We start from the raw sequence: 16,230 nt of genomic DNA, 5'->3' as shown, positions 1-16,230 counted from the left end.
TTCCAACTCTCACCAGTAATTTCCTCCCAGTTTTATATCATTTGGGGGATTCCATTAATCTCCCTCTCTTGCTTTTATGGAAAATCCGAGGTAAAGTTTGAGAAAAGAATTCAGGTCCATGTTAATGTAACATCTTTCCAGGAATGGACAACTTACCAGTGGTTGTCAGAGGGTCACTAGGTCTTCTAGAGAGTACATTAGATCCTTTATGTGACCCACAGAATAATTTCCTTTAGAAAGTGAAAGTCGCTCAGTCATATCTGACTCTTTGTGACCCCATAGACTGTAACCTGTCAGGCGCCTCTGTCCATGGAATTCTCTAGGCAAGAATACTGGAGTGGGTTGCCATTTCCTTCTCCAGGGGATCTTCCCAACCCAGGGATCAAACCAGTGACTTTCATATCTCCTGCACTGGCAGGCAGATTCCTTACCACTAGCGCCACCTGGGAAAGCCCTACGTGAAGGAGCAGGGACCAGAATTCAGCCTCCTCCCCACCCCACTTCAGTTCAGTTCAGTTCAGTTGCTCAGTCGTGTCCGACTCTTTGCGACCCATGAATCGCTTCAGCCCCATGGAAATCCTGCAGAACTCTCTATGGAAGCCTTGTACTGCAAAAAACCTGGTCTGATGAACCATCATCCAGCATCTAGAGTGTGGCACTGTCTATAGTTTCATTAATTTTACCTTTTCTTGTTAGTTAACAATTCATTATATAAGTAAAAGACTGTTTTTTTACTAAATGAATCACAGTGTTTTCCTTTATCACTGGGAGGAAAAAGTAAGATGAATTGGTGGTTCCCGAGGTTTATTTGCCTTCTTAAGCTTTCATGGGTGAGCAAAATATTTAAAACATCTCATCTTAGCTAGATCCAGTCTTGGGCAAAGTTCAAGAGTGTTCAGTAAACTAATGTTTACAGAGAGCAATGTAGATTGCTTATCACTTCTGGCTGATGAAGAAACTGTATAAATATCTGCATCAGACCCAGAATCTGGCCTGTGGGGAGGAAGATTATTGATAGAGAAGGGAAAACTGTTTTCTTCAATCACTCATCCAGCTGATATAAACACCCTCCATACTTTCTGGGCATCTATACATGAGTCCCTGAAGAACTGGGGCTTTGGATTGCTCATTTCTGTGTCGTCCCCCTGACTCCCTGGCCAGAGTCTGGCATAATGAACATAAGGTAGGTACTCAAAAAATATGTGGGGGGCAAAGACCTTGTTCTTGAGCTCTTGGCTTCAGGCTGTCAGAGTGGGCAAAACTGTTCCAAAATGTTTTACCGCAACTGTCAAGATGACCAATATAACCTTGCAAGGGCTACCTCAAAGTTAACTTACATTTCTACAGCTATAAATACAGCTTAATTCCATATTGCTGGCTTCTTGAATGAAATGACCAGCCCTGCCTGCAGTCCCTAGAGACAAAGGAGAAACTTTACATTTGAAGACACAAGACTAATTTGTTTATTAGGTGCGTTTTGTAAGTTGAGGAGGGAAATTTTTGGCAAATAAATAAATAAATAATCAGACAAACGAAGGCTTCTAGGGCAAAGGAGCTGAGGAAGAGGAAGCGGAGTCTTTGCATAGTTCTAAATGAACAGGAGGTGGCAGCAGTAGGCAACATGGATTCGCAGCAGAAACGCAGCACTTGCAAAAACCAGGGGCAGGAGGCTTTGAGAAGGTCAGAAGGTGACTAACTACTTCTTTATCATAGAGACCACGAGGCGGCACTTTCGTCCCCGCTACAGGTTGTGGGACGTGGCGTCTTACATGATCTGCCTGGGCATTCCATACCCGGTCATGCCTGCCTGGGAGGCTCCCTTGTTGCTGCCCATCTGTAGGCCTATTACGTTCTGTCCCTGGCGAAGCTGCTCCTCGGAAAATCCTCTCCGATTCTGCTGGGCTTTCCTGGGCAGAGGGAATGAGATGGAACAATTTCATTCCGTTTTTAAAACTTTCCCAAGATATGCAGTTAGACATGTTCTTGTGGGGGCCACCGATTAGAAGGACAGGCCCTATTCTGAACCACAGTCCTGCCAAGAACTATGGTTCTACCCTGAACTATGACCCTACCCTGAGCTATGACCCTACCCTGGGTTACGGCACCACCTGGGCCAGGACCCTACCACAGATGGGCCCTACTATGATACACGACCTCTATACCCTTCAAGTGAATTTCCAGAATTTCCACAGCAAAGAACCGGTGCTGCTTCTCTGGCGATTTTACTCTCAGACAGCTTTCCTGTCTCTCTTCTCACCAGTTACCTCAAGCCCTTGTGAAAATTAAAATCAGCTCTTTTTTATTAAGCATTTCATTAGTCCCACTAAACCCTTTTCTGTATGGGGCCAAGGATGAACGTTCCACCTTAGTGCTGAGGGATGTAGTGAGTTAAGGAGGTGAAATTTCTTCCCCTAGACAGATGTCTGCGAGCTTTAGTCAAGAGCCAGATAGTAAATAATGCTGGTTTTATGGGCCATATAGACCACGGTAGGTCACTAACAAAATGGGGGCTGAACCACGGTTTTACCTGGCAATATCTAGGAGCTTTTCAGACCAGGTTCATTTAAATTGCCACAAGCTGGTACCTTTTTAAACTGTCAAGAAGAGGGGATTAGAGGAATGAAGGGTCAATTATCTGTACAAGGTGCTCTTTTCATCCCCCACTGAGCTACTGGGTTAACTTTAAGCTCCCTTGCTACCTCTCTCTGCCCCAAACAAACAGCAAAACAAATTTCTTTAGGAAAAGGCCCTTTACTGACACGACGATATAATTTATTATCCACTTCAGGCCACCTCTGAGAGTGACAGAGAATGCTATTAATGGATATGCTAGGAGGACAGGACGGTTCCAACAAATAAAACATATTTTCCCTTCATTACGTGGGAAAATAAATAAATACGTACATTCAGGGCAACTTGGCTCATAATAAAACCAAATTCAGACATCAAGGCAGATGTGAGAAAAGCCATTCAGTTCTGCTCCGTCTCAGGAGAGACATAATGTGGGCAGTGAGCTGCAGTGGTCAGGTATCTGAAAAGCAGGAAGAGCTCTGGTGGTATATTCACCTGAACTGGCAGTGTCGGTCTAGCCTTGTTCTGGGAGATTCAGGTGTGGGGCTGTGTTTGCCTGTGCCTAGCCTGGACTTTGTGTCCAAATAGCCTCTGGGGAGCTCCAAGGCTTCAGATGCTCACTTTTGTGAAAATCATCCTCGGCCCAGGGAAGAGGAGAGCGTGTGACTGAAAAGGCCTTTTTTTACCTGTGAAACCAGGACGGTTCTCCCCGGTAACAGCCATCATCCTTGGTGACAGCAACGCTGCCCAGAGCCATCAGGGTCCTCTGCACGGCCGCCATGTCCTTTCCTGGAAGCCAATGGAGAGATTAAAGCCAAGTGTGTGTCGGGGCCAAGGAGTCAAGGAGGATGGGGCTGGACCTCTGGGAAGAAGTTCTCATAGGAAACTGTAGTTGAGCACCCTCGAGAGAGAGGCATACAAAATACACCTCAAAGTGGCCCAAAGACAACCATAGCCAAACTCCTCAGAAAGGAACAACAACAAACATCTCCTGACTATTCTTTATGTGGTGCATGCCCGGAGACACCCAGGCTCGAACCCATTCCCAGTTGCATGCGTAACACATTCCAATAACTGAGCAGCGCAGACAGAAGTGGGTCCCTGCCCTTAGCAGAGGCCCCAGCCTCTGAGGGTTCTACAAGGAGTGGTGAGAGGAGGTGCTGTGGGCAGACTGGTGTGGGGATCTGCACAGAAGATTTTCCTCCAGACTGAAAAGAGAAAAGGAAACTGGAAAGATATTGACTGGATGGATGAACTGCACCAAACCCCAGGAGGATTCTTTCTTTTACTTTATCTGGGTTAAAAGGGTCTAAAATCACCCATGTGCATCAGATCGAGTATTCACTTGGTTCTTTGGGCTGGAGGCCTGGCAGATGAAGACAAGCAAATCAACACAGAGAGCATCCAGTGTGATGTGGTGAGAGGCTCTTCATTTTGTGCTGCTTGAAAGGAGCTAAATGGAGATAATAAATAAATCGCTTGCAGGAGAGAGAGTGAGGGAGGGAGAGAAGGGGAGAGACTGAGAGAAAGTGAAGGAGAAGTATGCCCCTCACTCAAGGGGAAGGGGCACACTGTCACCGAAGGAGCCCTGACCCTTCACCCACGGAGCGGACAACTGGCCTACAAGGCAGTCTCCTCTTCCCATCCTTTCTCCCTCCCCGCTTCTAGCCGGCTGACATGGCCGGGACAAGGAAAAGGGAAATTGCTACTGTGCTTAGCTCCACAATTTAGAACCAGATCACAGACATACGTACGGCACAAGTGTGGAGTGCAGAAGCTAAAGCCCCAGGCTGGGGGAGAGGTGCAGTGTTCAGTCTAGCAGGGGGCTGTGAAAGTTAAGGGCAGACACTAAGTTCCTCTTGAGACTGAGTGAACCATCTGCAATCTCCTTGGGGCAGGCTGCTGCAGCCTTGTCCCCAGGGAATACAGAATTGCAGGGGAAAGGCAGACAAAAAGTGAGAATGTAGCATAACTATAACAAAATAAACTATTAAGGCCCGCAGAGGAAGTCCAGTTCAGGATGTCCATTTATTTAAAGAGGAGAGGGAGACAGCGGATCCTCATCTCTCTCTCCCCGCCCCCTCCTCCACTGCCCACATTAACCACAGGATGATTTCCTGGATTGTGAGGTCCTGTGGGATGGATAATACATACAGAGATGAAACTTTCTCAATGGAGAGCCCCACACCAGACGCAAGGAACAGCTGGGGTGGTGGAGAAAGGAGGATCTGGGCAGCAGATGGAAGGAGACGGGCCCAAGGGATACTTAGAAGTCAGAGAGAGGAAATGGAGGAGAGGTTATGAGAATGTTCCCTCTCTTCCGCAGATTTAAAGCATTTCTGTGACTGTCACTGTATCATAGGATACATTTTTTTTTTTTTTTTTTTGGATAGAACTGTCGTGATGATATTCTGAAAGATCACTGCGGGAGGAGATAAGGAGAGGGCTTGCTTTCAAGCAGTGAGCCATTAAAGAGAACCTTGAGAAACTGAAGCACGTGGACGCTTAGGAAGGTCTGGGTACATCACTCATCTCCACTCTCTACGGGAAGCACACCGGAAATCTGTGCCTGGTGGTTGGAAAGAGCACATCTGGCATGTCCAGGATCTGGGAAAATGTGGAGCCTGGCACCTGGCAAGCAGCCACAAATACTACCCTGGTGCCAGGGGTGGGAAGCAAGCTCTGTTAAACCATAGACCCAGCCCCCATCCCATCACATAGGGCTAACACACACTGCATGAGCCCAGAGAGGAGGAGAGAGAGAACTAAGCTGGGGGCAAGGGGAAGACATCCAGGAATGTAGACCTATAAATCCCACCCCACCCTCAAGCCAGAAGCGACCAAAAGGAAGAAATTGCGTGATTGGGCAGAAGAAGCTGGGTAAACAGGCATTAGACAGGGAAAAACTGGAAAAACTTTTTTAAAAAAGAAACGTCCAGAGACAAGAGATTTGTTATAAATGATAGGCTAAACACTTTATTGGTTTCCCTGGTAGCTGAGATGGTAAAGAATATGCCTGTAATGTGGGAGACCTGGGTTCGATCCCTGGGTCAGGAAGATCCCCTGGAGAAGGGATAGGCTACCCACTCCAGTATCGTGGGCTTCCCATGTGACTCAGCTGGTAAAGAATCCGCCTGCAATGCGGGAGACCTGGGTTTGATATCTGGGTCAGAAGATCCCCTGGAGAAGGAAATGGCAACCCACTCCAGTATTCTGGCCTGGAGAATCCCATGGACAGAGAACCCCGGCAGGCTATAGTCCATGGGGTCACAGAGTCAAACATAACTGAGCAACTTTCAATTCAAAAACACTTCATTATATGTGATTGTGACCTCCATTTCATAGCTGTTGCTGCTAAGTCGTTTTAGTCGTGTCCAACTCTTTGTGACCCTACAGACCATAGCCCACCAGGCTCCTCTGACCATGAGATTCTCTGGGCAAGAATACTGTAATGGATTGCCATGACCTCCTCCTGGGGATCTTCCCAACCCAGGGATTGAACCCATGTCTCTTACATCTCCTGTATTGGCTGGCGGGTTCTTCACCACTAGAGCCATCTGTGAGGCGGTGGCTCAGACGGTAAAGAATCTGCCTGCAATGCAGGACACTGGGGTTCAGTCCCTGGGTCGGGAAGATCCCCTGGAGAAGGGCATGGCTACACACTCCAGTATTCTTGCCTGGAGAATCCCATGGACAGAGGAGTCTGCCAGGCTATAGTCCGTAAAGTCAGAGTCAGACACAACTCAGCGACTAACAGTTTCACTGGCCCCCATGGACTTGATATGATTCCTCCCAACAGGTGGAAGGAAAAATTAAACTTAGGAAAGTTAATTAACTTGCCAGAGCTACCCAACAAGTAAATCAGGGCCAAGCTCTAACTCAGGTCTGTCTGAAGGCAAAGCCCACAAACAGTCTAGGAGGCCACACTGCCATCTCCCACAGGCATAAAATCCCCATAAAATCTGGGGCACAAATTTCAAATGACCTCAAATCTTTGTTTTGTTTGGAATAATTTCTCAACCCTAGTCAGATTAAAGCAAAAGAAAACAGTTGGGGGCCCAGAGATCCCCACCAGTTTGCAGATCAAGTCAAAATAATTATTGTCAAGATTAAGTAATATAAATGAACAGAAATCTGCCTTCTGTAACCAGTTCATGTCTATTTTATTTTCTAAAAGGCACACTTTGGAAAGAATTCTACTATTCTGGGTGAACAGAATGGGAAGAGAGCCTCTATTCCAGCCTCATTTCTCTTGCCAGTTCAGAAGCTCAGATGAAGTGCTATTGGGTAGAAGGGAGCTGTTTTTGAAGGTTGATTTCTGTCACTGAGAGTCAAACACTGAAATGTTTGAAGGAGCAGTGAGGTTAGGAAAGAACTGTGAAGTGAGCCAGTTATAAAGCAGTAAAAGCTAAACTGCTGAATCACAACCACACATCCATCTGCCTAGAACCCAGCCTGCTCTAGGACATAGTTTCCCAAGCTTCTGGAATTATTTATCGGATGGGGTTGGGGGATCACTTTGAAAATATAAAAATTTCTGACTTTCTTTAAAAAAAAAAAATGAAATTTGAGGTCATTCCCTGGAGGGACTGATCTGGCAGTCCTGGGTGGGGCCTGGGAATTTGTATTTTTAATAATCTTTCCATATGATTCATGCCATCAGACAAATTTAAGAAACATGGGTTTCACCTGGCGACTCCTAACTAGACCGATTATCAGAATTACCTGAGGATCTTGAAAATTCACATCCTGGGACAATCTCTTGTGATGATTCTGATGCAGCCAGATGGACATGAAAGCATTGCCCCCAATACTATATTTTTTTAATTTTTAAAAACATCCCAATGTCTGATATGTGGTAGGTACTAAATTAAAGTTGTTAAGCAATAACTGCTTCCTTCAGAGCTACTCTCCACAAAGTCAGAAGTAACATCGATAGTTAAACATTAGGGAGGCTGCTCAGAACCTCAGAAGCTTGGAATTGCTTTGCTTCCTGAAAACTACCCCTAGACATTATGACAAGACAGCTTGAAATTGCTGTTCAAGGCTATTTCTCCAAGAAAAAGAGGGTGAAAGAGGAAGAAAGGGGAGGAGGAGAATGGTTCTAAAGTACCAACTAGGTGCTGGGACTTTTCTCGATGCCAGGAGTGTATGAATGAAACTGAGTCCAGGTGGCGGTGGTGGTTTAGTCGCCAAGTTGTGTCCAACTCTCGCGACCCCGTGGACTGTAGCCCTCCAGGCTCCTCTGTCCATGGGATTTTCCCAGGCAGGAATACTGGAGTAGGTTGCCATTTCCTTCTTAAGGGGACCTTCCTGACCCAGGGATTGAACCTGAGTTTCCTGCATTGCTGGGAGATTCTTTCCCGGCTGAGCCACCAGCGAAGCTCAGAGTCCAGGTGGTGATCTGAGACCACTGGCCACAGCAGGAAAGTGATACACAAAAGAGAGGGGCCACGTTTACAGCAAGAGCTCAGGATTTTAATCAGGCTCCTGAGCCCTTCCAGCCCCCTATCGGGGAAACTAATATTAGATTTACAATTATAAAAAGAGATGGCGGTGAGGTAGCTTTCCTTGTCAGAATTTCTTAAAGCAACTTACGTGACAGCACTCTGTCCCCTGTTCACTGCTTTATCACAGCACAGTGTCTCCCTGGTATGGTCTTACACTCCAGCAATTAAAGGATCATGTCCGGGGAGGGGGGCGGGCCACGGGTTCTACATTGTAAGGAACCCCAGTGCCCATAGCGTTTGAAGGCTTTTACCGAAAAGATACCTGAACAAGGATTCTGTTCCTTTAATTTAAAAAATTATTGTCATTCTGTTATGCATGTCTTTGGGTAGAAAAAAGTAAAAAGTTAAACAGAAAGAAACAAGGCCAGAGGAGTCATCTGGGCAGGTATAGTCAGGTTGGATACTCTGCTTTCAATACTAATACTCAGTCTTACATTCAAAGCTCTTACTTTGGAATTACTTTTATTTTACAGTATTCTTGACTCCACCTTGTTGCTCTTAGAATACTGGGTGCTTTTTTGTTTTGTTTTTCCAATCTTTCTAGGACTTAAAGAGAAAGCAGTCAGTGGATGAAAAAAACATTTCTTATTTTCCTGAGTAATATCAATTCTGCACTCAAGGTAGAAAACTATTGCTTTAGACCAGGGGGAAGCGTCAGAGGGTAGTTTGGGCTGCTTGCCTCCCCGAGAAATTCTGTAGGGCAGTGGTTCTCAGAGTGGAGTTCCCAGACCAGCAGAAGCAGTATCACCTGTGAATGGGTAAAAAATGCAAACCCCTAGGCCCCAGCCCAGACTTAATACCTCCAAAACTCTGGGGCTGAGGTCTAGTAATCTGGGTTTTCACAAGCCTAACAGGAGGTTCTCTCTGGTGCACACTGCAGCTGAAGGACCGCTGCTAAAGGAAGAGCCTGCCAAACACCAGAGTGAGCAGTGCTTGGAGTAAATGCAGTAATGGCTGCTCTGAGAGAAAAGGAGGCTTCAAGCAGCAGGCATTTCTGTAACGTCTCAAGTCACTACGGGTACCATACAATGTCCCCGAACAGCTCTCAGACTGGTGAAAAGTCTCGTCTTTTCTTGCTATTGAGGAATGACACATATAGTGACACCTCCCAGAGAACATATACGGCTCCATATTTGGAATATATTCCAGGCACTCCACCCTCAGTACAAACCTCGCCGACACTCAGTCATCAAGGAGGGGAACATGAAGACAGCATAAAGCCATGTGTCCCAGACCCTCACCAGTAGGATTATGGGGAAGAGCAATCAGATGTGACTGATCTTTGAGTCTTGCCTCCTCTGACATTCTAGAATTCTAGGTTGTCTAATACTCATCGCCTGGTTATGCATGGGAACCAAAAAGGATATTTATTGATGGACTGACAGCAGAGGGAAAAAAAACCAACGTTTATTAGGTGTCTCTTAGCCAGGCATCGCGCTAGGCGTTTTACACATTTAATCCTTGCAAGAATCCTACAAGGGGAGAGCTGATTACAGAGAAGGGAACTGAGCCTCTGAGAAACTAAGCAGTCTAAGCAAGGTCTGGAGCATGACGCTAAAACTCACGCTCTTCCCATAGTATCAAGACCCCTCGGTTTGGAATAGGCAAAGCAATACTATATCATGGGGAAACACAAGAAGGCTAATGACCGTAGAGGTGAGAAAAAGTCAATAAAGAGACCCAAAAGATGGCCCCTCGTTTTGGAGAATGGCCAGAGGTGAAGCCACTGGAGATGACAGAGAGAAAAAAGGTCTTCCAGGCAACCCTACCAGCTGCTTGTGTGAGGCCCTTAATGAAGTCCATTCATTCCAGACAGAACATGTGCCCTTCCCAGCCTTGCTCCTGCTGCCCTCACTTTCTATTAGTCTTTTTAAAGAGACAATGATAATAGTAACTTGAAAATTGCTATCATATTTTATGGTCTACTCTCCCACAGTAGAAGCACTGTGCTAAGCACTTTTAATGCATTGTCTCATTGACACCTCACATCAACCCTGCGAAACAGACACTATTATTCCCATTTTACAAGTGAGAAAATGGAAGCTTAGAAAAGCTCATTGGTAAGTGGTGGGGCAGAGGTTTGAACCTGGTGGTCTAATTTTTGACTTAGGGGCCTGCACTCTCCTACCCTCCAGGGTGACATTTCTTTGCACGCTTTGTGACCAGCACACTCACTTGCTCTCATGCATTATCTCTTACACACACAGACACCCCTCCTTTTCTGACTCCTTTCTTTCTCTCCTTCTCTCTTTCCCTCCACAGAAGAGATGCTGAAAACTAACCTCCATTGCTCTCCTGAGTCACAACTGAGATGGCCCCACCTGTCCTTTCCAGGGACCCAGGGTGAATCCCAAACCTGACAGGCATCCAACTTCCCCCATCCATGAGAAAGACCTCTCCTTCCATGGCTTTAAGCTGCCCTCACTGCTCCTCTACCACTGAAAGGAACAGGTCACCCAGCTTCCTTCAAGGGGAACTCCAGTAACCTTATCTATATCTCTGTAGTTGAGTTGTTTTTTTTAGACCATTCAGCCCTGGGTTCCTTCTTAAGGCCTTGAACCTTTTATTCTGGTTGCCCCCAAATCCATTCCAAACATTCCACCTTGTATCAAAAAGAGGTTTCAAGATAGAGGATACCTTGTCTAAACAACTGAAGCTAAAAGAGAAGGCATTTGGAAAGCTTTGGGCTCCTGCGACTTTATTCGTCTGCCACATAAGAGCAGCACAGAGTCACTGGGCAGCCATGGGCAAGCAGAGCCTTACTTAGGAAGATGCCAAGCAGGGGAGACAAGCGACTGAGAGCCGTCGAGTATAAAGTGCCTGCAGACAAGGAAGAGAAGTACCCAGGCAAGGAGGGCTGGCCCCTCGGAGCCACAGCTACCATGAGCACAATGCGAGGAATCAGGAGTGAATGTGAGTAATGTGAAATTTGATGACAGCGTCAAAACCACAGGCCAGGTGCAGAAGAGCAAGAAGAATGTGAAACTAAGCTAAGGGGATGGCCAGTCCAATAGCTGAGCACACAAACATGGACAGCCTCTCACGTACATAGGCACACTGACACCTGCCAGCCTGCCCAGCGGCATCCCTTAGACTCCAGCTTACTCATCCCCAGACTCGCAGGGGACCAGCAGCTCTGGCAGAAGGATCCAGCCTTGCGCTTGTCGGTGCTGCTATTCCATGGGTTTCACTCCTGGACTCACCCAGGGCCACATCGCTCCCCCATCTCTGCTCAAAGCAACCTACTTTCCTGCCTCTGGCTCCATTGTATGGTAACCAGCCCAAGCTGCAGACAGGGCTCCTGGGGGATGTCAAGTATCCCTTCTAGCACACAGAATGAATCTCCCAAACTCAGTCCTGAATTGTCCCTCCATGGAGGGGCCCACCAGGCCCTGGAGCCTCTAGACACTTTCAAGTATCTGTTCTATGCCAGCTCTCCTGACTACAGCATTTCAGCCACAGCACCCTGGCAGTAATCAGTTGCCTTCCTTATTTCCTTTACAGCCCCTTCTTTTGCCCTGGGAGCCCACTTGTCCACCTTAGAGTGTCTGCTTTTCCCCTTTTCTCTAGAAGTATCACCCTGCCTTGGAGCCCACCCTTCCACTACCCCATCTCAGGGGCCCACTGTCACACTGATGCCTTTCAACTTCCTTCTTCCCTGAGAGCTAGCTGATGCCCAGGGTTGGGGCAGGTAGTACAATATACATAAGTAATTGTGGGTGAGCTCTAGTGTCATCATCACCTACTCTACTTATCAGGGAACCTTTGCCCCCTGTCCTCCTCCCCCTCACTGCTAGCACCTCCTGTGCCTAAAGTTCACCTGTGTGGTCTTTGGAAAAGAGGAAAGACAAGCAAAGCCTCCTTAGCACAGAAAAGCACCCTCGGGCTCCTCACCTCCCCCAGCCCTCCCAGTTTCTTCCTTATCCTATCTACTTCCTGTACTCGGTGGGGTGGGGGACTCACTGGGACCCCTTCAATTCACACAAACCTGCCAGCACAGGGGCTCTCACCTTCCGTCCCACACAGCCCTGAATCATACTCCCTCTCCTTCTCGCCTCCTCACTCACAGTTGTGACTCAACAGCACACTCGTGGTGTGGGGGAAGGAAATAGCATGCTGGCTAAATCACAGCACGCAGACGAGTGAAGGCCCTACTCTCTGACATCACAGAGCCTGGGTTTGAGTCCTGGCTCTGCTAATTACTAGCCAATCATACGACAACACCCCCTCTCCTGGAACTGTTAGGAGAACTGATTGGTATGATGCAGAACGGCAATAGTACCGTGCCTAGTGTTGAGGAAAATATTGATAAGCAATAGGTACTATTAGCAAGGAAAAATCAGCATAGTTTTGACCTATAAAGCAGGGACTAAAGCTCAACGATGACATTCTGAGGGGATTTGGAGGCTAGTGTCCATGAGGTTCAATGGCCTGGCCTGAAGGTCTGAATATCTGAGCTTCTAAATAATAGCAAAACATGACTAATAAACTGATGGGCATCTTAGGATTTTTAAGTACTTATCTATGAAGGAAACAGGAAATGCCAGTTCTCTGCACGACATGGAGACAGGGTGTGTGTTGGGGGGCGGGGGGGGTGAGGATTAAGGAGGCAATTGCTTCTTTATAAGGTGTTTAATAGAATGGTCCTCTGCTAGAAATATGGTTCAACCATCATCTGAATATCCCTTCACATATCATTGTCTCCTCTGATCCCAGGAAAGTCTGTCCTTTCTCACTGTCAGCAGAGCCACTTGGGTCACTGCCCTGGTGTGCTGTTGGTTGAACCACTGAATGAGTGTGAGAGCGAAGCATCAACCTGGTAGCCCTGCTCACACAAGTCCCTCCCTCTCCCCACCGCGGCAGGCCTGCTGTGGAAAAACATGCTTGGATGGAAGTGTACATTTGGCTCCAGGGGACTCTGAGCCCTATGACCATGGGTCCCAAATTCTCTGGTGGTATCTCCATCCACATCACTTTCCCTAATGGTGGTGGATTGATAAATATGTCTAGAAACTTGATTTCCTTTTTATGCCTTGTTAGATTTCTTAAATCAATTCACAACTATAAAAGAAAACAATCATTTGTCACTGTCTCTGAGCAAATACACATCTGGAAGGTACAGTCATCAACCTCCCAGGTAATCATTTAATAAAAGGCTGGGGTGCTATTATTTCTCAGATTGAATGACAAAATTGCACCAGGCAGCTTTGTCTATAACCCTGGCTGCTGGTGAGTCAGAAGCATACTTGCCGAACCCCATCCCCTCCAGGAGCTATCATTTGTAGAGAAAATTACGTTGTGGGAGGAGTAAGAGAAACAAGAGGCATCCATGCAGCCTTTTTAGCTTCCTCTCCACAGAGGCTTCTGTTTATGCCTTTAGTTTGCTGGGTCCCTGCTGGGTCCCTGCTGTGTCCCGAGGTGTGTGTCCCTTAGAGGAGGAACACTTGGAATAGAATATCACAAAGTAGGAGGCAAACAGTGTGCCTGGTGACAGCTGATAATCCTCTCACACACTCAAATCACATGCGCACACACGCATGGGAGCACACGGAAGAACACTGTGGGCAGGTTTCACAAAGAGAAAAGCAAGAGGGTGGGGGGAGGGGAGAATGAGCCGAAGGCATGAGAAAGCTGTTTACCTTCCCACAGATCCACGGTCTGAAAAATGTCGGTGGTCCTGACACCATAGATCTCCGCAGCTTTTAGGAACTGGGAGATCTGCTCCATCTGCTTAAAAGCCATCTTGGACTCTGAGATCTTGGGAATGGGCTCTTGTCCTGGTGGGTATAAACTGTTTATCAGCTTGCACAACACCTGAGGAGGGAAAGGGTAGGGGTGGGGGACAGAATCAGTGCTTCCCTTTGTATTTACTAGTCCCTAAATGCAAAGTGAATCCTGGCCCCCACAGGGCACAGACTATAGGTTTGGGCCTGGGCCAATCTGGCACCCCAGAAAGGCATGGGCTCTGAGCTGGGTGGCCAGGCTCCCACACTGAATCCCCAAAACCCATCCTTGGCTGCTCCTGACCATGGTGAGGCCAGTAGCCTGGGAATCATCTTCCCTCCTAACTCCTCCCTTCCTTTTTCTGGGTGAAGGAAAGAATGTTTAGAGAGGGAATGTGTGCAGTGATGCAGTCACGATTTCAAGCTTTCAATGGAGGGATGAGTTAGTGGCTTCCAGAGAGGTTGAATGATACAGTATTATTTCTTCCATCAAAAGGCAGATCAGAATCAGGCTTCAATAATGCATCAGATAAGGGCTAATGATATGTAAAGGAACCAAACTGGGTGGCTCCCCCCAGACACCTATAACCAAAGCGCTGGGCATAACCCAACAGAAGCCTGGGACAGCAGTTATGTAACAGTAAATCACAGCCTGTGGGAAAAGACCGGCTTGTTGGAATCGGCAGAGCCTGTGGTCCCCATCCACCCAAATACACAGCAGCATCTCCTTAGAAAAGCAGTTATCAGATAAGGATTCTCTTCAGTTTCATGAGAACCCACCCATTCAACAGACAGGCACTGAGCATCCCCAAGGCGGATAGCTCCAAGAAGAATGGGAAGGTGGTGAGTCCTACTCCTCCACCCCTTCCTTTGTTTTACTATGTAACCAACCTATTATTCCTGGGGGAAGGAATCCCACCCCCCCCCCCAAAACACGCCCCATCTCCCTTCCAGGAGCTGATGCACCAAGAAGGCTGGAAAGATCTCAAGGAAATACTTATCTCTACTCTCGCTGGAAAGAGCAAAAGGGCTTCCAATCTGCCAGCAACTCAGAAGCAAGCTGTGATGTCCGGGATGGGCGGAGGGTCCTCTAATCTAGCGAGGGAAGTCTAGCAGGGAGCCCAGATCGTCCATCCCCGAAGAGATAAAGGCATTCCCATCTCCCTCCCCACGAGACAAGAGCTTGGCAGCCGCAGCTCCTCCGGCAGCCAGCCTCACGTAAAAAGAGGAGACCCTGGAGGGCTTCCCTGCCCACCGCTCGCCCTCATTCACTAGGATCGCTGCCAGTCCTTACCGTTCCGTCCATCAACCATTTCTGAAAATGGGCTCTGCCCGGGGGCGGGTGCTCTATGTCCTCGGCGCACTGCAGGATGATCCAGTCCACCAGCTTGTTCTCCAGGTCCGCGTCGTACTTCTGCTCGATCTTCTCCTGCACCTCTCGGCTTAAGCCGTAGCTCGGGCCCCTGTTAGCCATCTCTGGAAGAGAAGAGAGGACACGCGAGGCATCCACACAATAGAGCAGCCGCTCGGCTCTCTGCACCCGGGGCTGGGATGTGGCTGGGCCGCCTGGCCCGGCAGCAGCAAAGCGGGCAGAGAGCCGGGCGTGGTTTAAATCAAGGAGCCAATGAAGTCACTGGGGTTTCACCTACAAACGGGAGAGAAAGCGCAGCCACGCGCCAGTGACTCTTAGAATAAAGCCCCTGTCGGTCCGAGGGGGGTGGGGGTGGACGAGTGGGGGCTGGGGAGTGGGGAACTGGATGCCACCTCTCAGTCCCGCCTATCAATAAGACGAAACGACGCACCAGGACTCACAGTCAAGCCTGAAGCCCTGGGGCAGCAAGGGGGCTGGGTGGGAGTCGTTTCTTCCTTCCTCCCAGAGGCACTTTTGCAAAGGCAGGAACCCTGAGATGGGAGAGAGCAGGTAATTAACAGGCAGGGAGGAAGGCCCCCCTTGACGTTGCGCTGCAGATGCTACAAGCGCCTGGGAGAAGGGTACCCTGATTCGATTTTCTCGTGGCTGAGGAGGGTCAAACCAGGGCCGTTGCTAAGAGCCTTCCAAAAAGCCAGCCCTCTCCGGTGTCAGTCAAGCCCGCCTGCCTCCCTCCCGCGGAGAGCTGCTTTCTCAGCCGCACGATTCTCTCCGCTGCTCCGGGGGACAGCCGGCGTTGCGCACAAGACCCGCGCACAGCTGCGCAGGGGCCGGGGCCTGTGGGAGAGTCCGTTCTCTCAGCTGTCCATCTGTCAGGAGTTGCCAAACCACTTCGCCCCTGCCCGGAGGGGAACAGTTGTCTGGTGGGGCGGGAGGGGCGGGGCTGGGAGCTGCAACGCTCAGCTTGTTCTGCTGCCAGGCGGATTTCATCCAGAAACTTCCATCCTGGTGGGAAACCGCTGTGCCTCAGTTTGACTTATTCAAAGAGTATAGCGTT

The 16,230-nt window shown here is 48.3% G+C and overlaps 1 protein-coding gene across 1 annotated transcript; it reads right to left on the bottom strand.

Moving 5' to 3' along the window:
* Window positions 1-1,448: 1,448 nt before the first annotated feature.
* On the bottom strand, window positions 1,449-15,895 carry TAGLN3 (transgelin 3). Its single transcript, XM_052641167.1, is given in 7 exon segments — window positions 1,449-1,768; window positions 1,771-1,907; window positions 3,258-3,360; window positions 13,721-13,895; window positions 15,099-15,280; window positions 15,607-15,706; window positions 15,838-15,895. Coding segments are annotated over 5 exon segments (822 nt in total). The 5' UTR covers window positions 15,279-15,280; window positions 15,607-15,706; window positions 15,838-15,895; the 3' UTR covers window positions 1,449-1,541.
* Window positions 15,896-16,230: the final 335 nt, after the last annotated feature.

Source organism: Budorcas taxicolor, chromosome 1 (assembly GCF_023091745.1).
Source record: "Budorcas taxicolor isolate Tak-1 chromosome 1, Takin1.1, whole genome shotgun sequence".
NCBI classification, from domain to species: Eukaryota; Metazoa; Chordata; class Mammalia; order Artiodactyla; family Bovidae; genus Budorcas; species Budorcas taxicolor.
The sequence above is the reverse complement of the archived record's forward strand: the minus strand, read 5'-3'. Positions and strand labels throughout refer to the sequence as shown.